This window comes from Sturnus vulgaris, chromosome Z (genome assembly GCF_052056855.1).
Source record: "Sturnus vulgaris isolate bStuVul1 chromosome Z, bStuVul1.hap1, whole genome shotgun sequence".
NCBI lineage: Eukaryota > Metazoa > Chordata > Aves > Passeriformes > Sturnidae > Sturnus > Sturnus vulgaris.
The window spans coordinates 81,971,842-81,997,060 of record NC_142283.1 but is presented as its reverse complement, the minus strand read 5'-3'; the positions used below and the strand labels follow the sequence as shown (position 1 = coordinate 81,997,060).

Genomic DNA, 25,219 nt, shown 5'->3' with positions numbered 1-25,219 from the left:
TTTTGAGTTGGAACCCCTTGTAGCTAACCTGTGTAGCACAGACGGTTCATTGTACCACAATGTGTGTGTGTGTGTGTACGTGTGTCAGAAGGGGGCTCGGGGTGCCCAGGTTGGCCTGGGGGGTTGCACAGCTGGATTTGCTCCCTCTGACCCTTGCCTTCCCCCCTGCAGGCCCTGGCAGACCTGGTGTGCTCCCACCTGCAGTCCAACGAGGTGTGCTCCCGCCAGCTGACCCTGTGCTGCCCGCTGTGTGTCAATCCTGTGTGCAGGGAGACCAAGGCGTTCTTCACCAGCCAGACCTGCGAGCCCTGAGGTGCCACAGCCTGGGCACCTGCCCAGCACAGCCAGGGGCTGCTGGGCTCAGTGCTGCTGTCCCCCGAGCAGCACGCACCACTTGACTTGGGCTTCATTTTCCTTCTGTTGTCTTGGTTTCAGAAGAGTTGTAGGAGGTAGGGGAATAAGGGCATTTATCCTGTAACGTGTGAGGAGATCTCACCCGACCCCGTGGGACTTAGCCTGAGCCCAGCAGTGAGCACTGAAAAACTCACACAGCTTTTTTACAATGAGCTTCTATTTCTATGCAGGGATTGATTTGTATGCAGGGTGGGCACGACTGCATTAACTTGCCAGGTTAAAGGTGCAGTTATTCTGGTTTTGCTTTAGGTGCAGCCTGACCAGAACAGTCTGAGAGGGACTTTGGAGATCAGGTGACTTCTAATGCTTTTTAATAATGTTTATAGATATATATATATATTTTTTTTTTTTTTTTTAGGACATAAAGATAAGGCTTTGGTTTGGTTTGGTTTGGTTTTCTCCTGCCAGAAACTTCCAGTGAAAGCTTAGCTGGGATAGTAGAACGCACAAAACTTGTTTACATTTTCTAGGAAAAACATTTTCATTATCTGCAGGCAAGTGTTTGAAGAGGATAAATTGAAAGGAATTAGCCTGCTTGGGTGATACTGGAGAATTTACTCCATTGAACCTGCATGTTTCAAGGCTAGCAGGAGCACGTGTGGAAACATGCTGGCTTATCTGTTAAGCAGAATGGCTATTTAAATTCTTCTTATTTTTATTAAAAAGGGCTTTTTCTGTTTGGTGAAGTAAGTTTAGGAAGTCAGGCTTGTTCTCCAGGAGGTTTATAGATCCACTCTGTGCTTTCTACTGTGGTTTTTGTGGGGATACCTGTGGAGTGCCATAGGTAGGATTGATCTGGCTTCATTGCTGTTGTTTCAATGGAGGTGATCAGTCAGGAGTAATTTCCAGTTTCACACTGCAGATGCCTGAGGACAGGAAGCCCTGTGCTGGGCTCTCCTGGAAGGCTGCCAGCCCACAGCAGGGCCCTGGCACTGAGTGTGCCCCTCGTACCCACAGGGTCCCCCCAGAGCTGTGACCCTGGCACTGACCCCCACGTGTGGCAGCCCAGCTGGCACCTCCTTGGGGGCACACGTTTACTTGATGTCCTTAGCACTGAAATGCCAGGACCTGGGCACTGCAGGCCGGCTCCTGGGAAGTGCTGCTGGCTGGGAAGCAGATTCCATGCTGCTCAGCCAGGTTGATCTGCTCAGGTAACCACAAGGCACGAGCAGTTTGGCCTTTTGAGAACAGGGTGTTTAAAGAGAGAAGAGGCCTCTGGTGGTGTATCAGGGGTTTGTCTTGTGCTGTTTTGTTGTTGGAATTAAAGATGGGGTACTGAAGGAGTGCTGTAAATCCCCAATACCTCTGGAGAGTTGCTTGCTCCACTGCCATTCCTGCTTCCCAGGGTGAGGCACACGGGTTCCTTCAGTGCCACAACCTCCTGCAGCACCCTGTCTCTCACAGAAAGAAGTCTTCCTTGACCCTTCATGCCTGTGCCTGTTTCAGTGGCAGGGAGCCAGAAGCTTCTCTTCACCCTCCTCTCCCTCCCCTTGGGCTCTGCTCGCAGCCTGGGCAGGCAAAAGGAGCACAAATGTCCAGTTTGTCTGGGAACACTGGCCTTATGTCTCTCGTTGGACAAAGAACTTCCTCTGTTTCACTTCTCTGTGTGACACTTAGGGATCAGTCTGTCAAATCTTCCTGCTCACTCCTGTTTCCTCACAGGTGCAGGGAACATGGACCTTCAGGTGGTCCAGGCTGTGACCACCACATTTACAAGTGTGGAAAGCAAAGGTTAACTTCTTATGAACCTTGTGGTATTATAAATACAGATGGCTTTTCATTTTCATACTGGAGAGAGCCCTGAAAATACTAGCTGGCACTGATTCTGAGGCATTATGTTTGTCCCCAGTAATAAAAGGTACTTAAAATTCACTTTTGAGTGTTCTAACCACAAGTGGGATAATTACTCTGTTGCTGCTATTACACCATCATGTAGAAATCACTTAATTTTCCAGCTTTTAGCAGATGGGGCCTGTCTCACAGATCTGGTGCTGCTGTTTGCTGTCAGAGTAGTTTCCATCAAGGGTTCTGAGGAGTTCCTCATCTCTGAAGCCAGTGCCCAGGAGGTTGGGTGAGTGTCTGCCCTGAGGAGAGATGAATGCCATGGTACATGTGCCTTGCTGAGCCCTCCTCAGTGCAGTCCCACTGAGTGCAGCTCACTGTGCCCTGCACGTGTTCCCAGTGCCCCCCTGGCAGGCTGCAGACCCCTGGTGCTACTGACCCTGGGCCTGGTGTCCCCAGGTCGGGGGGGGCCCTGGTCCCTGGCCAGCAGTGCAGCTGGGCTGGCTTGGAGCCACGGGGGCTTTGAGGATGGCAGGGGGTCACTGCCCTCCTGGCCCAGGAGGGAGCTGGGCAGGGGATGTGCCCACCAGAGCTCCCAGCACAGTCAGGATATCAACTGGAAATGGAGGAGTTAGGAACAGCCCATGGTGTCCTGAGGGAGGAAATGGGAACTAAAGGGGTGAGGTTGTTTTCCTGCTTTCACACTCTGCAGTTTGGTTTATTTTTTCATTTTTGAGTGATTTATTTTCTCTTTTAAGTTTCTTTTTAACCTGTCCCTTGGTCCTGGCTGCATTTCAGAGAAGGTGGGAGCTTCCCAAAGGTGCTGTGACACCAAAAGGTGTGTGAATGGTGTCAGAGCTGGCCTCTCTGGAGAGGAGGATGGCACAGCTGAGATCAGTGGGGCCAGGGTCTCCCTAGGAGTACCTGAGAGCTCAGTGAATTCTCCCTTCCCACCAGAGAGCTGGGGATCACCATGAAGTATAAGCTGCAAGGCACAGGAGCTCCTTTGATTCTGTTAATGCCAGATGTGTACAGATAATTGCTTTTAAGCCAACATATGCACTTCACATTGACCAAGGACTTCCATTTGATGTAACACAGCAAATTTAGATAATCCTACAGTGTGTCATTTGCCATAAGGATGGAGTTCCAATTAAAGTTTTTTTTAAGAAATAACTGAGCTGTGTGTCCTTGTAGGAGCCCTTTATGCTGGTGTTTGAAGTTCTCTCTGCACCTCTGGTGTCAGGCTGAGGTGAGTTACACCCCCTAAAAAGGCTGGAGAAGATGGTGAATCAGGGATTTGCCTTGCTATGGGATCCCACCTGTGATGGATAATTTATTCTGTTCCTGTTAGTGGTCTCTGGGCAGCTCCTTGCTGATGTTACTAATTAAGTGCTTGATTGATTATTTTCTGGAGCAGGGATTGGAGATGTTGGATACTTAAGCTGATCCATTAGTGAGCTCTTGTGACTGGATTGTTGTGGGGAAGAGAGCAGGATGCAAACCCAACACAATGGAAGATGACAATCTGGAGGAGAGCAGTGCTGGTGCTTCTTTTCTTCTGGAATCTCAGTCCAAGCTTTGCTGTTTTACCTTTGACTGGGGATTTGGCTGTGTGAACATGGCAGAACTTTAGCAATGTCGTATTTGAATCCAAATCAATCTCTGACGTAGTGGAGGCACTTTTCCTTCCCTCCCTCTTTCTGAAGGGCTCACTCTCCACCTGCTTTGCTGCTTGGCCATGTTTCTTTTCATGTTTCCATGAGCAAATTCCTGAGTTTGTATGGGCTGCCTCTCATCTTGTGTAGAAGTACTTGTCTCCAGCAGCACAACCTGGGCAAGGGATTTAGTTGTAAATCAGCATTTCAAGCCATCAGGAGCAGGTTCTACTTCTGCCTGTAGAGCACAGGAGTTTGCAAATTTGGACCAGGTCTAAAACCTGCCTTTTGTTTTCCTGCTAAATTTGTGCTCAGCAATAAGTGCCAGGAAAAGGTTATTTAATTTGAGTCCATTGGCTAAGCTGATGAGCTTCCTTTCCATGACTGTGTGGAGATGGATTGTCTGTCTGTCTGTCCAGAGAGGGATCATTTCCAAGACACACAGCCTTTGCTCCCCAGCTCAGAGGTTGGACCAGGCTTGGAGCACTGCTCTAGTGGAAGGTGTCCCTGCCCTTGGGATGGACTTTCAGCTTCCTTCCAGCCCAAACCAGTGTGGGATTCTGAGAGTCTCTAGAGGTGCTGCCTGTGATCCCACTGCTCCTGGGGCAGGGGTAGGGATGCAGAACCGGAGCCTGGCAGTTCCCGGAACGATGGAGATGGGGCTGTCAGGGGGAATCCAGAGCACTCCATCCTCCTGTCATTTTTAAGGATGATCCATAACGTGTGAACATCACCCACAATTGAGGCCTAATTGCGTTTCTCCAGGCACTTCCAAGGAAGCTTAAACGAGCACTTAAGAGATAATGCTCGAGCAGTCCGGGGAGGGGGCTGAGCCCAGGCCGGGCTCCTCACAGCGAACTCCCCCAGCGCTTTTATCCGGAGTTATTGGGCCATTACAGGTTGTCTTTTACTGCCTTGGATCTCTTGCGCTGCCAAGCGGAGGGGAGGGGTGTGTAACATGACCCAAAGTGGTCTTGTATGTTTTAATCTGCTGGTTTAATATCTTATGGCTTCCTGCCATCATCCCTTTCTGAGCTGGACCCTGGAGTCACTCCTGGAGGTTTGCTGTGTGCAGAGGCTGCAGGCAGGGCTGGCCTGGGCTTGTTCTCTGTGTGTGGGGCATTGGTGGGGCACCTGACGATCCCACCGTGGTGTCCTGCCTCGCTGCCGTTCCAAGGTTTTGTTTGTCCTGCTTGTTTTCCTTCAGCACCTCCCTCCCACATGTGAAAATCAGTGGCATCTGCTTCTGCTGTTTTCCTCCAAAAGAAACTCCCTTCCCTCACCCAGCAGGGTGAGCAGCTTTCTCTGCAGGCTGCATCCCGGACTGTTTCCCGAGGGAATTCCCTCGGGGTTTCAAGTGCTGCGAGCGTTTGGATCACAAGAGCTGCCAGCACTTCATCTGCAGTCAGGAGGGACCCGTGCTGTGATCTCTGCAGGTCCCACACGGGAGATCATTGCTGATGGATGCTCTGCTGTTCCTGGCACTGCCCGAGGAGCAGGACGACGGGGAGGAGGAGGAGGATGGGAGTGTGGTGTCTGCTCCTTCGGGCTGGGCTGCTCCGAGGGCAGGACCCCATCTCCAGCCTGGCTGCCACGAGGTGTCCCTGCATGCTTGGGATGGTGCTTTGGTGGTGCTTTGCTTCTTTATCTCTGCTGACAAGGCTTAGGAGGTTGTACAGCACTTTAAGCTGGAAAAATTGTGATTCCTGGCAGGGCTAGGAAACGGTGAGTTGAGGGGAATTCACAGGAATGGCACTGGGAAAAGCTGATGCTGGTGCAGCATCCCAGCCTGGCTGCAATCCTAGCACACACCCAGCTCATCCTCCAGCTTAATGAAATGGTCCCATTTCCTTCTTCCAGCTGTGCCCACTGCTAAGTGCCTGCAAAATGCATTCCCGGGGGAGCAATGCTGCAAGTGAGATGGAAATGACCTGCCGTGGCTGCATTAGTCTCGGTGTCACCACTTTTGCCTCCTTGCTGTTCGAGCCCCAGGCCGGGGGGGGCACAGAGGGCTCAGGGCTTCCATGGGAGCCCCTGCACACTCCAGGCACAGGGAGAAGGAAAGGGGGCTGCAAGAGCCAGGTCTGGGCTCTGTGAAAGTGCTGAGGAGGCAGCTCTGCCTTATCTGCACCCGTGGCCACTCAGCAGAGTGAAATGAAGCAGTGTAAATTTAATTAATGGCACAAAGTGGCTCAGTGTCGAGAGAGGGACACAAAGAGAATGAGCATGAAAACAGATTTTTCAGTGAGTTTATTAACCCCAAGGTTAGACATTGGTGCCAAGGGTAGATCCCAGACAGTATAAAGCCCACAGCCTGGTTACTGCTCTGGGGCTGGGGTCCCCCCATGCCCTCCCCAGGTGGTCAGAGGGGGGTGAGTTAGGGCAAGAAAGGACTGGATTTCTTTGGTTTTTAAAGACACAAATACAACCAAGTGCTTTTCTGTGCACTTTGTTTTGCTTCTTTTCGAGGAGACAAAACAAACAAGACTTGTCCACAGCTAGGGTAAGTGACTGAATGAATGAATGAATGAAGGCAAACCTGCTACATCCTCCTTGCCATGGAATTTCAGCTCCAGGAACCTCCTGCCTCCTCCCGTAGAGCTGCTTCAGGGAAAGAAAGTGCAATAACTAACATAATTGTATGATAATTACACTGCATCATATCATTCCATGACTTACATAGCTATAAAGTCATTTCTCCTGTAATATCACAGCTACACAAGCTGTGCTCGTGGGAGAAGGTGCCAGATCTTTTCCCAAGTACTTTTGCTCACACTTGGCTGGGCCCTCAGTCCCAGGTAGCATTTTTGGGATGTGGTCCTGCATTAGTCTGGTTGTGCTCAGCTCTCCTCTACCCTCTATCCCTGAGAGCTGTGGCAGCCCAAGCCCCTGCTTGGCTCCACTCCACCCCTTGGTGTGAAAAAAAAATGGGAAAAAAACTTCTGATTGCACAAGGAAGCAAAAGCATTGTTTTCCTCTTTTATTGAACTTTGGCAAATAATATGTGTGTGGGGGTTTTACATCAATAGCTATAAATAAAAACTTTGAAAGCAATGTAATACTTGTCATTGAGATAAAGGACATCTATTGGCACAAATCAGTGAGTAAAAACCCTTTAATGATAAAATAACATTCACTCTTTAGCTACTTTATTTGTCTGAAAAACTCAGCTTACACTCAGTTCAACATACCACCTTCCACAAAGTTAAAAAATGACATAAAATGACATAATAAAATAGACCTTAAATTTCATAATACAAGTACCTTGGCAAATTCCAGGCAGCTGGAGCAGCTCATGGCAGCCCCGCTGTGCCCTTGCCATGGCCTCACATACCCCTTGTACCTCTGGGCTGAGGGCTGCAGGTGAACTCGGCCTGGTTCCAACAAGTGCCTGTCGGTGAGGAGTGGTGGCATCTGCCAGCAGGGCTCTGCCCAACATCCCAGCTCTGCTTATTGCAAAGAACGTGGAAAGCTTTCTGCAAGATGAACCACTGTTACAATCATCAACTGTCTGACAAAATCTCGGAGCTCTTGTATCTGTCACTGTCTTTGGCAGAGGAATCAGGAAAGAAAAGAACCCGACTACATTACACAGCTTTCGTTATTATCACAACCTACTGAGTAAGGCCAAATAAAAACGTCTCCTTGCACTAATGAGAGCACATCTCTAATATACCCTTAATGACAGACCATATCAACACTCTACTGCTGGCACCCAGAGGCCTCCTCAGGGGGCACTGACTGTCCCCTCCCTCCCCAGGCCTCCTCTTCCACACAGAGTGAAGGGTATGGAGCAGTTGGTTTGGGTCATGTCCAGTACAGCCCGGGACCAGGGGGACACTGGGGCTCCAGAGCTGGGCCTGGAGAGAAAATATTAAACCCATTCTTAAGCAGGGGGGCTCAACTGTGAATGTGGGGACAAATCAAAGGGGGATAAAGCACCGTAACAAACCTGGCCCCAGGGCACGGCGTGGGCAAGGGGCTGCCAGGGTCAGGGCTGCCCATGGGGCAGGAGCAGCACAGGACACAGCTGGGATGGACAGGGGACAGTGACAGGCTGGGATGGACACCCAGGCCAGCAGGGCTGGGATGGACACCCAGGCCAGCAGGGCTGGGATGGACAGGGGACAGTGACAGGCTGGCAGAGCGCTGCCCTGGGCTCAGGTGTCCTGCCCATGCTGGCTGGGCCAGGCAGGAGCACAGTGAGGTGAGGGGGGGTCCCTGAGCACCCACCCTGGCCCGTCCTGCTGCACCCAGGGGCTGCCATGAAGCCAAAGGAGCTCCTGATCCTGGGAGAAACGTGCAGCAGCTCCGTGGTGAGCAGGATGGGCACTGCCACGGGGCTGAACGAACAGAATCGTGCTGAGGAGCTCGGCCCAATTTCTGTTCAAATGGCAATTTCAGTGGAATTGAATTTGGGTCTGTTTGACACAGGCACAGACCAGAGCTGATGTGGACACCCGCCCTGGGCAGCGCTGAGCTCACAGGGCGGGATTTCACAGCGGCAATGCAAACACAACTGCGAACAGCTAGCAGGCTCCATGCATAAATAAACACCATCAACCCAAAGACCTGTCCCGAACCCAAAGGAAGAAGTTGCCATTAAGAACCACGATGCATCACACTGCTAAGGGTTTGCCTCATGCATAAACATGGGAGCGCTGATTGGCAGTTGCTAATTTTAATACTACACCGTCACACAGGACAATCAGCTCGTCAGACCAAGTAGCACAAATGTAGAAAATAATTTTTTTCCTCTTTTTTTTCTTCTTTTTTTTTTTTTTTTTTTTTTTTTTCCAACAGAGCAAATGAACACAGATTGTTTCTTCAGCAAAATATGAAACTGTAAACTTTGGGCTCATTCTGCAACTTTTCCCCGATCCATAATAACCAAAAAAACCCCATGAGAAGAAAGACTGACGTACATTTTTAAGCGCACCTTCTCTGTCTAGTACAAAAGCACAACCTAAAACATATAAAGCTTCTTCTTCTGTTTTTTTTTCTTTTCTTTTAAATCACAGTTACCAAAAAGAAACAGTGAATAATTTATTACATACACTAGAATAACATTATGCTAAACAGCTATTCTCTATGAGGTATATCTGAGAAAATTCCGTAAGGGATTGCACGGTCTGCGTTGCCAACATGCCCAGTTCGTAATAAAGCTTTAGAACCATGGAGAAAGAGAGATCAGGGAGAGGGGGAGGAGGAGAAAGAGAGCCTTTGGTATTATCAGGAGTTTGTCCTTTGCAGGGCTGCATTGCAAAGCACCACAGTACAAAAGCCCACCAGGTACGATTCGGCGGCCCAGTCGAAGCTGAGGTATTCACAGGAAGAATAAAAAAAAGCACAGAGAGGTCTAGACTGGCAAAATCGTTGCTTTGGTTCAAGCAAGGCACTCGTCCCGTGGTAACATCACTGTCTGCAAGTGAAGCAGGAGCAGGGGGGACCCTGCCAGCTCTGGGGACTGTCTGTGTCCGAGGGCACAGGGACAATGGGCTCCCCCCGCCCAGAAGGCATCCTGAGAATTATTATAGCTTTGTAGTGAAGGAACACAGAGACACAGAGAGAAGCACACTTGTCAAGTCCTACTGTTCCCCACACAGACTTCAACCCCCAAAGAAATACCAAATCAAAGGCAGCACAGAATCGAAGCAGAGTGTTTGTGTTGAGCTGTCTCAGCCTCTGTGAATCCAAGGGCACGGCTCAGGCACATTCCTTGGGGAAAAGCCGGGCTGGGCTGAGGGAGCTGGGGGCAGGAGCAGGGCCCAGGGCTGGATTTGGCTCCTCAGAGCATTGCTTCAGGCTGTGAACAGCAGAAAACAGGCTCCAAACCCTAGTGCCAAAGGGCACCGCTAATTCCCCAACCAAACAACCAAACGACTTGCAAGTAATAGCTCAGGAACGTGATGCTAATGGAGCTTAATGTAGCTCACTTCATTGCTAACTTGAGAAAAGTAATTAATTGATTTTTATCTGAAAACTGTACTTGTAAACAACAACCAAAGGTGAGAAGAGGGAGCAGCTCCTGGCTCTGTGCAAGGCTGCAAGGGGAACACGGGCAGGAGAGCCCCACACCAGCCCTGGGCTCTGCTCAAGCACGAGAACAATAATAATAGTAATAATAATAATAATTAGCAATGCTAATTGCTGCTGCAAACACAGGCAGGCAGCACCTGCAGAGCCTTTCCCCAGGGAATGTGCACTGGACAAAGGCTGGAGTCACCTCCAGCTCCACACAAGCACTGCAGGACCTGCAGTGGAACCAGCTTCACAATTCCAGAAGGTTTGGGCTGGCAGGAAGGAGGAGGGAACACAGAAAAGGGCATCACCAGAACTGGCAGCTTCCAGGGCAGCGTTTCTTTGGGAATCTGGGCTCTGCTGGACGTTTCTGGGTTAGGAGAGAACAGGGGGAGTTATCAGAGAGCACAAGCAGAATGCAGACCGCACAGAGAAAGAAATCTTTGGTATCTTTGGTATCATCAACACGATTAAAATTACAAATGGAAAAGTCAGTGAGGTAGCCTCTTTGGTTCTCACTAGAAATAGAAAGGTTTTTCTGGGTTTTTTTTTTCCTTTTTTCCTTTTTTTTTTCCCTTTTTCTTTTTTTCCACACACAGAAGTTCATTCTTGGAAGCAGCTAGTTTAAGGGTTTCTCTCTTTTTGCTTGGCATGGATTATTTTCCCCCCAGCTTAAGTTTTAAGAAGCCATAGAGTTCAGGCAAAGTATCCCAGTGTCTTTTTTTTTTTTTCCTATTTTTCTGAATGCACAGTTTTAGGTTGAATATTCATTGCTTGTCCTCAAAGTTCGCTCTGCTGTTCTTAGAGGAAATCAGCTGTAGTGCTTTATAGATAATTCTAAATAAAAAATAAAAACTCTACAAGGGCATCCCTGGGTGATGATGAATAAGTTAAATAAATAAGTTATATTATGAAGGCTTCATGTGCCATAATAAAGGTATGTCACACTTTCTAATCAGGAGTGAAGAAACTAACTTAAATAACTTAAACTTTGATACTTAAACAATTAAATTAATTAAAAGAAGAAATTAAAACTAGACTTCTTGAGTTGTTTTTCCCCTGACAGAGCCTGGCTGCTCTACAAAGCAATACCAGTTCTGAAGGGTATTTACTAACAGGTTTTGCATCCCCGATGCACTACAACAGCCCTATGGATAAATAAGCAAAATTACTCCCAAAAGAATTCACAAATGGCTGAATTAAATAGATACAAATAGCTAACAGCAGAGCCTGACACCCCCCCCCCCCCCCATCTACATTCAGGCAAAACTCTCACTGAATTCAAAAGCTAAACTGAAATACAATGAGATTCAGACTGAACAGAGATCTCAGGACCTGCCCTAAGACTAAATTAAATAAATTACATTATTGATAGATAATATATCGGGTTAAAACCCACAAGTGTCTGGAAAAAAATAAAACCATTTTAAGCTTTGCCTTCTTAAAAAACCTTAAACAATAAAAATTCCCCATAATAAATATAAAGGAGGCCGAGTAGAAAGTTTCCCCGTATCATAAAAATACTCCGGAATTGTGACAAGCAAGGGAAGCATCGGCGTGTCCGAAGCCAGCACACTCTGTTGTTCCCTGGGAACAGGAGAGCCCTGTCCTGCCCCGGGGCCGAGTCCTTTGCAGCTCTTTGGATTCAGCTGTGGTAAGAGAGATCCACAATAAAGCTTTGCAACCGAGCTCAGGGAGCACATTCTTTGTTCTGCACGGGAGATCCAGCAACATCCAAGGCTTCTTAAAGTTGAATTCATCTTGGCTGTGCCCAAGGTTGTGACTCCAAGTTCCTGGTCCAGAACATGCTGGGATACTCTCTGCACACACGAGTCTTTGGCAGCACAATAAATAAAGCAGAAGTTACATGACACAGCTCTCGAGATTCATCAGCACGTGGCCCAGACATGAAACACGAGGGTTTGGGTTTGGTGTGGGCACAGCACAGCACACACTGTGCCACACAGACAAACATGTCCACCACAGCCTCTGGCTCCTCCTGAGGCAGCTGCTACATGAAAGCCTACGAGAGGGGACACTGCAATGGAAGACGTCACACAGAGAGATGCAGGGATAAAAAATGCAGCAGGATTTCATTTTCAGGTGGAAAAGGATTGTGATTGTTGACAGATTTGAGGCCCCAGCCCACAGAAGCCTCGTGTGTGTTGCTACTCTGTAAGGTTGCATAACAAACACTTCCACAATTTGGAGAGAATTTCACTGAGAAGTTTGTAAGTCATTCAGTACCTGATCTGAACTCCCTTTGTTGGGATATTGGATGAGCTCTGAGCAGGAGCAAACAGCCCAGGTCTGCTCCCAGGGCTCTCCAGAAGCTGTGGGCAGCTACCCTGTGCCTCTGGGGAAGGTGGGAGGCAGAGCTGTGCCACTCTGGATGTCCCTCAGGTGAGAGGAGCCCCAGGGAGGTGTCCCCCAGCAAGCACATCCTCAGGGGGACACTTCCAGCACGAAGGCAATGCTGAGTTCAAAATGCACCAGGGGCTGTTCTGATGGACACTCAGGTGGGAATGAAAGTGAAACTTTAATGTGAGCACATCACCTCAGCTGGGCCCTGCTCCACAGCCTGCTGGCTCCAGACTCCACACTCACATATCTGGCATTGGGGTGAGGAGCCCTTAGAACACATCAGCCCAGACTGGGACCGTTTTCTGGCAACCTTATTCCATGTCTGGCTAAAAGGATTCTCTGAATCTCTTTGGAATCTGCCTGGAAATCTCTGCCAAAGGATCCTTTGATTCCCAGAGCAGGCACATGTTGTTAATTCAGCTGTGAGGATCCTGAAATTGCTTGCAGAAACTTTTCCTGTCCTGAGCAGACAAGGCTTCTTGACTTTATTTTTTTTCTATTTTAAATGCAGTCATTGGGAAGTGACTGCAGCAGTTCTGTGAAGCAGTTAAAATGAAGCCCTTGTTTAAAGGCAGAGAGAAACAAGATGTGCTCCAGCTCTGATAAATTTGGACATGCCATGATCCGGATCATCATGACCTGGATCAAACAACATTACAAGGCTAATATGTCAGAAGCACCTCCTGAACCACATCACAAACTGCTGAATACTTGGGTTTGGGTCAGGTGGAGCTTTGGAGCCGGGCTGTGGTGCTGCTCAGCACTCACAGTGACAGAGATGGAACAGAATGGACAGAAACATTGCAAGTTTTATCCCTGGGGGAGAGAAGGAAGGGTGGAGCACAGGAGGGTGGCTGTTCACAGCTCCAGACACACAGGACACCAACACACAAGTCATAGCCACCCCACAAGTGTTTCCTGCAGGGAGGAGATGCACCAGTAGTATCCCAACATCCTGCACCTGGAGTCCATGCAGCTCTTGGAGAGATGCTGTGTGGGGCAGAAACAGGGGGAACATAAATAAACCCACCCTTCTGGTTGCACAAAGACTCACGAGTGGTTACCTGTCCAGAGAGCAGCGGGGGTCTATGTGCATTAGTCGTGCAAGAGGAGAAACAAACTGAAATACAAGTAGTGAGAATCCTCATCTTTGGTATTGTAGCTGTTGAGGTTTTGGTTGCTCTGTTCCTTGTTCTTTTGAAAAAACTGCATAGGCACAAATTAAAGACAATCTTCAACTTTAAGATGACTTGAGTTGTCAAATGAAGCAGCAATTGTACTGGCTTTGCTTTGTTTTCATTCTTGTCAACCCTTTCTTTGAGATCTGCTACCGAAAACGTCCAAGATGTCTGTAGAACACAGTGTGGGACTTGTTTGCTTCCTGACATGCTTCCTTGTTTTTTTTTTTTTGGTTTTTTTTTATTTTTATTTTTTATTTTTCTATTATCTTTCAATGGAACAGTTTGTTGCAGAAGAAGTAGGTGCAGAAAACGTTTCTTTGGTTTCGATTAAGTAGTACATAAAAAAAGTCTCAAGTGTCTGTAGCAGAGCACGGCCGCGCCGGGCCGGTCAGAGCCAGCAGCTGTCCTGCCGCCGCCAGGGCGGCTCCGGGGCTTGCCAGGCTTCCCCAGCGCCAGCCAGCCACCCACACCAGCCATGACTACCAGAAATGGCAAGGTATAAACATCTTTGGCTTGCAGAAATCCTGTCTCTTTGGTGTGCTGTGTTCCTGCCGGCTCGGGGAGCTGGCAGGGAAAAGGAACTTAAGGATGCGATCTAGAGAAACGCGGCACATCTGAAACAGTCCGTGGCATCTCAAGGGCTTGTTTCTGTTTCTTTTCCTGCTTGAAAGTACCATAAAATACTGAGAAAATGAACAAAAATACACTGAACGCTAACAGGGTTTCAGTAACAGCCGTTGTTGAGGAAAAATCAGATTCCCAGAAACTAAAAAGGATGTAATAATGTGAATTAATCTAGATCTTCCAAAATATTGTGTTTGCTCCATGAACTGCAGCAGTTCTATCGACCTCCTGAGTGTGCATTAGGTACAAACACAGAGCTTGTGAGGAACTGCCAGCTGTGCTTGAGGCTCATGCCATCTCCACGGTGTTCCTGGGATGTCAGGCTGCAGCTGGCACAGCAGCCCATGGAACATGACTGTAGCTACCAGCTTTGTGCTTGATACTTTGAGCTCAAGAGAACGGAACTTTTCTGATCCAAGAACAAGCTGATTCAATTAAAACAAAAAGAAAAACAACCTTAAATCTGACTTTTTTTTTCCCCCTAAAACACTTAACAAAACCATGCCTGAGTTTAAAAAGAGGGGTTTGGGATTTTGGTATCCGACTTTGTGCTCCATTGTGGCGTGGCCGCAGGGTGGTGTGGCCAGCACACAGCCACGGAAACCTGGGGCTCAGGAGAAACCTGCCTCAAGAACCACTCTCCTCCATTTCAGACCTGCCTGTCCTGAGCATACATAGTATTGTGTGGAGAGAGGAGAATGTGGAGCCTGCTGAGAAGCCGTGGGGATGTCCTGGGAACAGCTGGGCTGGGGGTGGCTGCGGGGGGATTGTGCTTTAGGTCACGGGCGAGGGGCCGTGCTGGGAGCCGCTCTGGCTGCGCTGGGCTGGGCTGGCTGGGCTGGCCTGTGCCAGCCGTGCCCCTCACGCCTTGCTGCAGGTGCTGGGGGCTGAGGAGGAGCCCCCGGAGCTCAGGTCGTCCTGCCACTTCTCCAGGCTGCGCCGGCGCGCGTTCATGAAGAAGTTGCTGACGGTGGTGAGCTCCAGGCCCAGCTGCTGCGAGATGGTGATCTGCATTTCCTTGGAGGGACGCTTGTTCTCCTTGAAGATGGCGAAAAGCGTTCGGCGCTGCAGGTCCGTGAAAACCAGGCGGGATTTCTTCTGGGAGTTGTTCCGCTCTTTGTTGGGCTCTTGCTCTTTGCGTTTGCAGGCTGGGAGGGGGTGGCAGAGACAGAGAAAAAGTGTCAGGGTGGTGCCCACAGACCCCACCTGCCACCCTGATGGCAGGCACACGGTGGGGGAAGTGTCACCAGCTGAGCCAGCACCGCTCTGGCACATGGGGATCCCAGAGGAATCCAGTGGGCTGCATTGCTTTTACATTCCCAGTACCTCTCAACAGCCAGGAATAACAGTTGTATGTAAGTTCTGTCCATTTAAACAGCCCAAAGCAAACCCCAGTCAAAGCTCCAGTAGCAGCAACCACCGAGGGGAAAAACCACCATGGACCTGCTTGGCTGCCAGCACAGGGCTCAGGCATTGGCTCACCTGGTCCTGCCCTGCTCCTCCCCTGCCACCTGACTCCTGCAGTGCCACCACCCCAGGGCACTGCTCCCATCGCCTGTCCCCCTTCCCGGGGCGTGTCTCGAGGGGGAAGCCAGGCAGAAGCACCCAGGTCAGGCAGGGCAGGCTGGACCATCACTGAGCGATGCTAATGGATCCTAAACCCCATTGGTATTAATAGCTGCTCTGTATTTATTAGCAGAGAGAACAGCAAGTGCTGAAACCAATACCGCTGCCGGAGCACACCCACACTTAAAAATAGCCTGCCCAGGCTATCTGCACCGGGCCCAGAGAGAAAATCCATATGTTGACATGGTTAGGTAATGTGCTGGGACAAAATGAGCCCAGAGAATTGATAAGCGGGCGGGTTTTAAGCAGCCCTGTTAAATAATTCTGTAGGTCTGGAATGAGAAATGAAGCTGGCCCAAAAGGAAAAGTCAGACTGTGGAAATGTCTGTAATTAACCCAGTCAGGGCTGTACCTGTGTGGAGCCTGGCTCAGCCACTGTGGCACTGACTGCCTCCATCTCTGCAGGGACAGGACCTCACAGCATTTCTGCAGGGAACTGGAGTGTTTTGTTGGAGTGCCTGACCCTGACCTTTCTCAGCTGCCAAATTCCAGTGGCTGCAGCAGAGCTGCTCTGGGAGGGAGGTGAAGGTCAGACTTCCAAAATACCCCAAAGCATAAGAGAAAGATGGTGCTGGGAATCAGGCTGAAACCCAGACAGGGACTGTGGGTGAATGTTCCTGCACAGCTCTCCCAGAGCTTGGCACCAGCACAGGGCTCTGGGAAGCAGCACAGATGCTCCAGAGGCATCAAGGTGAGCCTGCACCTGTATCCCTATGGCCACACTCACCTCCCCAAGGCCATTATCTCAGAGGCAGCAGGAGGGAAGAATTTGGGCTCTCTGACATTGCACAGATAACATCCAACTGAGCTGAAAAAGCAGATTTGAAGCTGAGTTTACTTGGCCACGTGTCCAGAATCCACATGGCAATGTCCCCAGTGCTGGGGACATGATGAGCACCAGCATCTCTGCTGCAGCTTCTAGTCTGTTCTGGGACACTGGGATGAGTGGAGTGTTTCCTCCCATCACTAATTTATGTCCTGAGATACTCTGTGTTTTACAGTTATTGGTATTTGATAATAAATAATGCAGAGGGATGTGCTTTTTGATGCATTCAGTAAATACTTTCCTTGAACTGTGGAGTTTGGTCTTGAAGAGGCCCCACAAAGACAAACGCTGCACCTGACGTGCATCTCTCAGCAGAGAAAAATGGGATGAGCACTCTAATAAAATCAAGTGATTTTCCAGGAAGAAAGAGAAAGGTTTTAACAGCAGAGGGAAGGGAAGAGACCATCTGGATTCTAAGCACAATTTGATTTATTAGCTGCGGTTAAACCTGAACATATCCTATGGAAAAAAATGGACAACCAGCAAGAACTGAAAGCCATAACTGTGGAAAAAATACAAGCATAAAAATAAACAAAAAATTTTCTTCTGCATTGGATTAAAGATGCTCTTTGATCGAAACAATACAGGAACTGCTCAGAATTGGGGTCAGTGCTGCCTCCCTTAGCAGAGCCCCATAACTTGAAGGGCATTAAGAGGGTGCAGAGAACTGGTGCTGCACTGTGACACCCTGAGTGTCATCACACTTTCCTTACTAATAGTTCATTTGTCTGATTTTCTGCAACAATGATTCTGATTTTCCATTTTCTTCCAGGCAAGACAGGAACCCAGCCAACCCAGGCATTCCAAACAGGCAGAAATCCTGAAAAATACCTAGAAGTGCTCAGCTCAATCCCACCCTGTGAGCCGTCAGGCATGGGGCAGGGATGCTCCAGGGCATCCCTCGGCTCCTACATTTCTCCAGGAGGGAGGAAGAGATGAGGACACGAAGGTCACCAGCATCAGGAGGACGAAGAGGCCAGGGAGGGATCCCAGGGGCTGAAGCAGTGCCTGAGCAGCCCCGGGAGAAGTGGAGCCGCGTGGGATACTGGAACATCACCAACACAGCTCCCGTGCCTCTCTGTCACAGCAAAAGTGACTCTGCAGCCATGAAACAAAGAGCAGGTGCTAAGAAGGAGCCAAGCAGAGACCAATATTCCCTTCATCCATTGTTCCTAGGGACAAGCCGTGAATATTGACCCTGCCTCTGTGGTTTGTGTGGGTGCAAAGTCACCCAAACCCAGTTATCTGTCTGATGGAACTCAAACTGCTCCTCTATTCGATTTTGGAGAGGAATCATGCGAGGGAAATGTAATTACTCTGGTAATACTGAGCACAATGAAATGACCATCAAAACGTTTTCTAAAGATTTAAAATGCTTTTCTTTTGCTGTGATTCACTTAAAGCAACCTCTTGTATACCCCTGTTACTACAATCTCTTGAAAACTAGGCCTCAGAAATCAATTTTATTACCTCTCTGAATTAAGTATGCACGAATGAGAGCGATTGAGATCAATACAAATTAGGTTAAGTACTCCACTGTGTACAAAATCATTATGGAACAAGGAGCAATCAGAATGAAGATGCAAATAATCACATTGTCGGGGTGGGCAGACAGTGCTGCTCATCCCAGCTGCTGCACACACACACCAAACTCCTAATTTTTGAAACCCTAGAAATGCCCTTGATGGCATTTATCCAGAAAAGCAGATTGGACGTGTAGCACAAAGTTAATTCTGTTTTTCCAGAGAAGATCTGCTTGCTCATCCATTGTAATGGTGAGGTGTTCCCTGTTTGGAGATCCAGGGATTCCTGCAATGCTCCAAAACAGAAGCTCACAGCCTGGCTGTGAAACAGGAAGGTGTTTTCTTGGTAGCCCACCTGATTTTTCCCTCTCAATCCTGTCACAATCCCAGGGAATGCCCACCCCCCTCCAGGCCCTACACCCTGCAGCTCTCTGAGAAGAAAAGATGAATGGTTTTGGGGACATGGCTCCTTTCTGTTTCTTCCTGGCACACCACAGCTCTCAGGCTGTTTGTCTCCAGTCTCCTGTAAATCTGCTCGATGGCTGGAATTGGGCTGTAAATTCTGTCTCCTCCCTGCAGTGCTGCAGCACCCACCTCAGCCCAGGATCTCTGACAGCAGCCTCTGGGTACCACTGGAACCTTCTGGCACAGCATAGTTCTGGATCCGTCCAGCTGCACTCAGAGAGTCCTTCATGTCGAACACCTGGGAGATTTATGCTTCCTCTTGCCGAGGAGATTTTCCCTTTTGAATCTCAAAACCGTTTCCAGCTGAATTATAACACTTTCTAGTGACAAGGACTTCTCTTCCCCTTGTCAGAGCACAGGGATGAAGCCAGGCCTTCCCCACACCGAGTGCTCTGCCTGTTGGAGCAGCATCTCCAAGTAATGTGCCAGCACTTCGGGAAGTACCCAAAAGGCTGTGACCCTCTCCTGTGGAGAAAGGGAAGGACTTTGGGAATCTTTGCCGAGAAAGGGCTGGGAATTTAAAGCTGGGCTGGGTAAGCAAGAGCTGAGTAAGAGCATGAAATCTTACTGCAAGGGGAAGGACAGATCTAGTGAATCCTTGCTGTGTGCTCCTGTTTTCAGGAATTCTGACCCCTGGGAGAAGCAGGACATGAGCATTTCCCTTTACTGCCTGTTATCAATAGGGTGGAATTAGGAAGAACAGGAGAGGACAGAAGCAAAGCTGTGTCAGGTTATGTGGGAAAGCCAGACCTGTGCTGCCCTCCGACCTCTCCTTGCACTTTGGCTGCACACAAAGCCAGAGCAGCCCTGTTTCTCCACACACTCAGCTTCCTGTTTCCCTCTTGCCAGGGGCTTAGGAAAGCTCAACTTTAGCAGGGCTCCAGAGAGGTGGAGGTGAGGAAGGGAGAGGAAAGGGGCCATGGAAGGAGAGGGCAGGAGGAGCCAGGGGAGGAGGAACACGAGAAGGAGGTGTGTGGGAAGCTGGCTGAGGAAGCCTTCTTCTGCTCTTCCTTCACCTCCTGCAGCCCAGTGCTGCTTGCCAAAGCTTAATGCCTGGGCACAGCCATCCCATTATGAGGGGATGAGAACTGCTGGAAAATCACCACTGCTCATAAATATGTTCCCTGCTTACTGAGAGATATTTTGGTCTTGGAGACAATTTGCGTTTTGGGAACCTGCCAGCCTCTATCGCTTGTCTAATAAGTCCTCTGTGCAGCATTTACCAGTGGTTTGAGTCCCTTTTTTCACAATGGAGCAGTTTGATTTTATAGCTCAAAAGCCCCAAACAACCCCAAAACACTCCAATTCCTTTTTTGATTGCATTTCTCTCTGCCATCAGCGAGTTGTCTGGCTGATGTTATCACCAGACCCATTTGAGATGAGTCTGTTTGGTATGATTTCTGTGTGCAAACCCCTCTATAAATCAGAGAGCCTTTTATGCAAAAGTCTGCAAGATTGATAGAGCTGGATACAAGATCTTTTACCTTGGAAAAAGAGATGTATTATCTGGATGTAGTGCTTTCCCTGCATATTCATCGCCCAGGTATGAAGGGCTTTTTCCAGAGAAGACAGGAGACAAGATGGGAGCCTTAAATACAAACAGATCGCTATCAGAAGGAAGGGAGTGCTCTTTTTTGCTGTGTCTAGTGGGGATAAGATGAGAAGCAAAGGATTTAAAAGACAAAAAGTGAGATTAAGACCAGTCATTAAGGGTTTTTTTGTACCTGTAAGCCCTGGAAGAGATGGCTTAGGTAAAAAATCCCCCCCTGGAGATTGCTGAAAAAAGGGGCAGGCTGTCAGGACAAGCGATGTGTGCAGTGCCTTTCAGGCCTGCTTTCCCTCGGAGATGCATTCTCTGCACTGCTGCAGAGCCCCGTTTGCACTCTGCAGGCAGCTCCAGGGGAGCTGCTCTGATGAGAGCAGGCTGCTGCCTTTAGTGCTCAGAGGCTCGGCACAGCCGTGCTGGGGACTGCAGGACGCTTCTCATCTCCCACGAATGGATAATTGGAAGGGAAGGAAAAGCTCTGGCAGCTGCTGGATGGCAGCGACATCCAGGACAAGGTTCTGGGAATAATACCAGGGAGGAGCACCAAGGATGAGCACCCGGGGCCACAGTGCAGAACAAAACCACCCCTGTGGAGCGTGGGAAGAACCAACAGCAGCTCCTGAGAAATCATCCTTTTGGCAAAAATGTCATCCCCTTTATGCATTCCTCACCACAAATAAATTGTGGCAATTTTCAGCTGCAGAGGAATACTAGAGTTTGGGATATTTCAGTTCAAACAGTGATGGGCAAGAGATAAAGGAAAAAAAAAAAAAAAAAGAAAAGAGATGCTGGGGGAAAAATCTTGTAAGGAAATAGTGAAGAACAGCTTCAGAATGAGTAACATGATGACCAATGAATTGTTTCTTTTTAAAAATAGAGGTGAAATATAGAAATGCGTTTAATCCAAAATGTACTCAGAATTCACTTTATCAAACAATCAAGAAACGAAAAAATTCGTTTGCTTTGCAAAAACAGGATGCAGATTTATGTGTGGCAGAAACGCCTTCAGAAATTATGTGGAACAAAGAGCTGGGGTGGGGTATTATTTCGGAAAGTTGGTACATGAGAAATATCATTTATCAGCCAGCACCACAATTTACCGCATGGATTGTTCAAACACAACCACAATCTATAGCTGAAGAGAGCACCAATATTTCAAGGCACTAAGCACCTTTCAAAGAACCTTTACATACCTGTATATTTAGTTCAACGCTAAGAAATAGCTTTATAAATAGGTAACGTGCCTGATACAGATGTTATCACATCTCAATTTTTAGTTGGGGATACAAACAACAAAATAGTCTTAAAATCCAGGGAAGAAATATTTGGTAGGGCACAAAGGGGCAGAGGATGGGTGGATACTGCCCACAGGGGTCCACGACCCCCGTCATTGTCCTGGGGCACTTGGGGGTGCAGGGCTCAGCCCGGGGATGTGGCACTGCCACCGCCCGCTCCTGGTGCTGTCACCCACGGCCTTTTTCTGTCCCTTCCTTTCCCTCCACCGCCGCTCCCATCCCTGTCGCCGCTCTCCGTGGTACTGCCGGCTCTGAGCACCGAGCGGCATCGGGCACTTCTACACTAACGAACCACCGATGGTGTTTTGGGACAACAGTGTTCAATCATCAGTAAAGCACCGCAGAGGGTCAACAGGCGGCGGAGCGCTCTGCTGACCCCGCAGAAATTTCGGGATTGTCCCACGGGGAAGGGGAGGGAGGGCAGGAGGGAGGGTCCGGAGCCCCGGGAGGATGCCGCTGTCGCGGGTGGTTTTGCGGCAAAAGCGTTGTCCCGCTTTTTTTTTTTTTTTTTGTGTCCCCGGGGGGGCACTCGCCGCTTCCCAGGCGCTTTTTGGGGACCCCAAAAGGGCTCTCGGAGCTCCAGAGCATCCACGGAACTCCTCATTCACAGCGGGTCCTGCCCGTACCCTCCCGCACAGAAACCCCCAGCACCGCCCCCTGGCACAGGAGTCTCAAAGACCCCCAAGAAGAGACAATAAGCACAGAAATCATAGGATTAAATTAGATCAGAATAGAATACACAACACTATATATCTTCTATAATAAGAAAAAATACTACTGCTCCCACAGGGAGAGGGGGATTTCCCTTCAAGGGAAGGACAGCAGATTTGAACCCCACTTGGGAAAAATTTCCAGCAGTATAGGGCAAGTAGCTGGTGGGTCTTTTCTGTTTTTAAAAACCTGAAATACTTGTGGCTTTTTCCCCATGCTCAGAGGGATTTAAGCAATTTAAGCAAGCGAGTAAAGGGGGAGAAGGAAGCACTGAGGCAATGGGGCTGCATATTCACACGTGGTAATAAAAGAAAATTAAAATAATCGATTTCCTGAAGGGAAAGGTAATTTGCAAAGGTCTTTCCCGCTCCATGGGGAGTCCGTGGCCACTCAGCACCTGAACTCTCTCCAAACTTCACTCCTGGATGCAGAGGCATTCAGGGGGAGTGGTAAAGCAGAGATCCAGAATTACACAGGCATAACTCTGCTGTGATTCCTGATTTTTTGCTCTACATGCAGGGCTCCACGGGGAACCCCCAGCCGGGACCAGTGCTGGGAAGGAAAAGCACCAGCCACGTTACTGGAAATGAGCCGGCTCAGGTTCCAGATCAATGAAAACTGGGTCCACGCGTTGATGCTCCTGTTGCCAGCATTAATGCTCTTTTAATCTTCTAAACATTATCTGCATCGATTTCCCTCTCGATACACGTTTGTTTGTGAAGGTGACATCACCGCGTGCTCGGCAAAAAATCCAAACCCCTTCTGTCCCTGTGTCACAGACAGAGCTCGGCACCTTCACTTGGCTGCGAACAGAGAAGAGCCGGGTGCCCGCGGGATGGCAGGGACGAAAGGAGTTTCTTGGAGCCGAGGAGGGGATCAGCGTCCCTCTCCCGACGGGCAGCACACCGGCACTGCCCCGCAGTGAAATGCCGAGCGCTCTCCGCGGGGATTCTGCAGCCCCCAGGCCCGGGATGTTTAACCCGCAGCACCTCTGCTTAGAGCTCGGGCAGGGATTAAAGCCATCAATCAATCATCCACGGCTCCTCTTCGCCCTGCTCCACTGCATCCCAGCCTCGCCCGGCAGCTGCCCCCCGTGCAGGAACTCTCTGTGCCCATTTCCCTACGGCAGAGAAGAGGCCCCCGTGTCCCCCCAGACCCCTCCGGGTGTCCCTGGGAACAGACCCCTGTGTACCTGCCCACCGGGAAACACAATTGAAATAAAAGGACGGACTCGGTGGCACAAACACCTCCAGATTTTCGTCGCTGTCAGAGCAGAGCCCCCGTCCCATGCCTCAGGGTGTCCCACGCGTGTTTGCCCGTGCCACAGCTCCCCGTGTCCTTCTACAACCACGGCCGCGGCAGCAAGGTTTCCGGGGAGCTCCACGGCGGGGCCCTGCCCGCACTGGCACGGGACAGGCCGGGGAGCGACCTCCGGGCACCCCGCACGGCCTCAGGGCACGAACAGCTCTCACTGAGTCTGTCCCGCTCACCCCGCGCTGCCGGGGCTCGGTACCGGGGGTCGCTGCCCGCCGCCCCCCCCGCGGCCCCCGCAGAACAATGGGGGCTGCGGCGCTCCGCGGTCGCGCCAGGGGGCGCCCGCGCGCCCTCGGCGGACAATGCGGCCGGGCCGGGGGGGCTGCGAGGGTCCGGCGGCCGCCCGCTGCCACCGGCCCCGCTTGTCCCGGGACGCGGAGCCCCCGCCCGGGCTCCCCCGCTGCGCCCGGCAGCGCTGGCAGCGGCAGCAGAGATGCTCCGGAGAGCGCGGCGCGGTGCGGAGAGCGCACCTTCAGCACCCGGCCCTGGAGAGCAGCCCCGGCCCCGCAGCCCGGCAATGGCAGCGGAGCGCGCCCCTCCGCCGGCCCCGAGCTCCGCACAGCCCCGCCGGGCAGAGCCGGGATGCGCGCTGCGGGAGGCGGGGACCGGCCGGCTCCGCACAGCCCCGTGGTTCGCGGCGGAGCGCGGACGCCGCCGGGCCGGCGCAGGACGCACTGCGGGGCTCCGAGGGTCGCGCTCCGCTCCCCCGCGGCACCGCGGCTTGCACCTACCTGCCAGCCGCAGGGCAGACATCCTCTGGAACTCCGGCTCCTGCAGCCACTTCCACATCCTGCGGAACGTCTCCCGGCCGGACTTGAGTTTACTCCAAGGCTTGGGGTTCCGCAGCAAGTCCGAGAGGGTCCCTTGGGAGCGGCACAGCACTCGTTGGGCGAAGATGGCCTGCGGGATGCTGTAGCGCTTCAGCTCCGCCGTGATCCTTTGTGCCACCTCCTTGGTGTTGATCTCCTCCAGCTGCCCCGCTCCGCTCCCCTGCGGGCCGGCGGCGGGGGGCGGCCGCTCCCGGCCGGCGGGCAGCGCGGGGCCGTGCGGCGGCGGCGGCCCGGGGGGCGCGGGATGGTGAGCGCCGTTCAGGGGCGGCAGCATGGCCGGGGGCGTCCCCAGCCCCCGGGGCAGGTGCTGCTCTCCCCGCGCCAGCATCGCCGCGTGCGCCTCGAAGTTGGGGCTCAGCATCTTGTCGTGGCCCGGCGGCCCGTAGCCGTGCAGGCCCTGCTGGGCGCCAGGGAGCGGGCCCAGCCCGTTGCCCAGCGGCGAGAGGCTCTGCCCCACGGCCGGTACCTCCTTGTAGGGCCCGTAGAGACTGTTGACAGCCGGCAGCCCGCGCTCATCCCGCATGAGCGCGAAGCCGCCGCCGGCGCTGCCCGGCAGGCGCTGGTGGTGGTGGTGGTGGTGGGCGTGCGGGTGGGCGTGAGGGTGGTGGAACTTGTCGGAGACGGCGGAGATGGGCGGCAGGGGCTGGAGCGGCGTCAGCGTGGTGTAGGTGCCGCTCATGCCCATGCCGGGCGGCGAGGCCTCGCAGGGTACGCTCATGGCGTGGTGCAGCGGGATGGAGAGCTCGGGCCGGTACTCGGTGGCGCCGTCCAGCAGCGAGGCCATGCTGGGCACCATGGCGGGCCGGGCGGCGGGGGGCAGCTCCTGGTGCGGCGGCGGCGGCGGCGGCGGCGGGGGCGGCACCCGGAGCGGCCCCGCGCTGCGCCCGCCGTGGTGAGGGCTGGGGCTGCCCATCAGCTCCGGCTCGTGCCCCGCCGCCCCGTGCAGGCTGCCCAGCGGCTCCATCGCCAGCTCGGGGTTCATGGCGCACGCACCCGGTTCCCCGCCCAGGCACCGCCGGCCGCCGCTCCCGCTCCTCAT

At 51.3% G+C, this 25,219-nt stretch overlaps 2 protein-coding genes across 3 annotated transcripts in view; one reads left to right on the top strand and one right to left on the bottom strand.

Moving 5' to 3' along the window:
- Positions 1-6,908, top strand: part of LOC148219977 (ferrochelatase, mitochondrial) — a 16,192-nt gene extending 9,284 nt beyond the window's left edge. Inside the window, exon 11 of the mRNA XM_088156961.1 lies at positions 172-6,908. Within this exon, the coding sequence (XP_088013087.1) occupies positions 172-312 (141 nt within the window). The 3' untranslated portion in view covers positions 313-6,908. The remainder of the gene's footprint in view (positions 1-171) is intronic.
- On the bottom strand, positions 3,010-25,219 carry LOC106863655 (one cut domain family member 2). 2 transcript variants are annotated; one of them, XR_015799614.1, is made up of 3 exons: positions 24,082-25,219; positions 13,304-15,192; positions 3,010-11,709 (listed from the first exon to the last, which is right to left on the bottom strand). XR_015799614.1 is itself a non-coding variant. In XM_014893177.2 (2 exons), exons 1-2 carry the CDS (start codon positions 25,217-25,219, stop codon positions 14,906-14,908), a joined length of 1,425 nt encoding a protein of 474 aa, XP_014748663.2. In that variant the 3' UTR covers positions 3,010-14,905. The 2 variants fall into 2 exon arrangements, 1 of the variants encoding a protein (XP_014748663.2); XM_014893177.2 differs by having other exon boundaries at positions 3,010-15,192.

Coding starts and splice junctions, on each gene's coding strand:
- LOC106863655 (XM_014893177.2), bottom strand. CDS start 25,219: ATGAGGAGCGGGAGCGGCGGCCGGCGGTGCCTGGGCGGGGAACCGGGT. Junction 15,193..24,081: donor GTCTGCCCTGCGGCTGGCAG/GTAGGTGCAAGC, acceptor ACCCCCTCCCAG/CCTGCAAACGCAAAGAGCAA.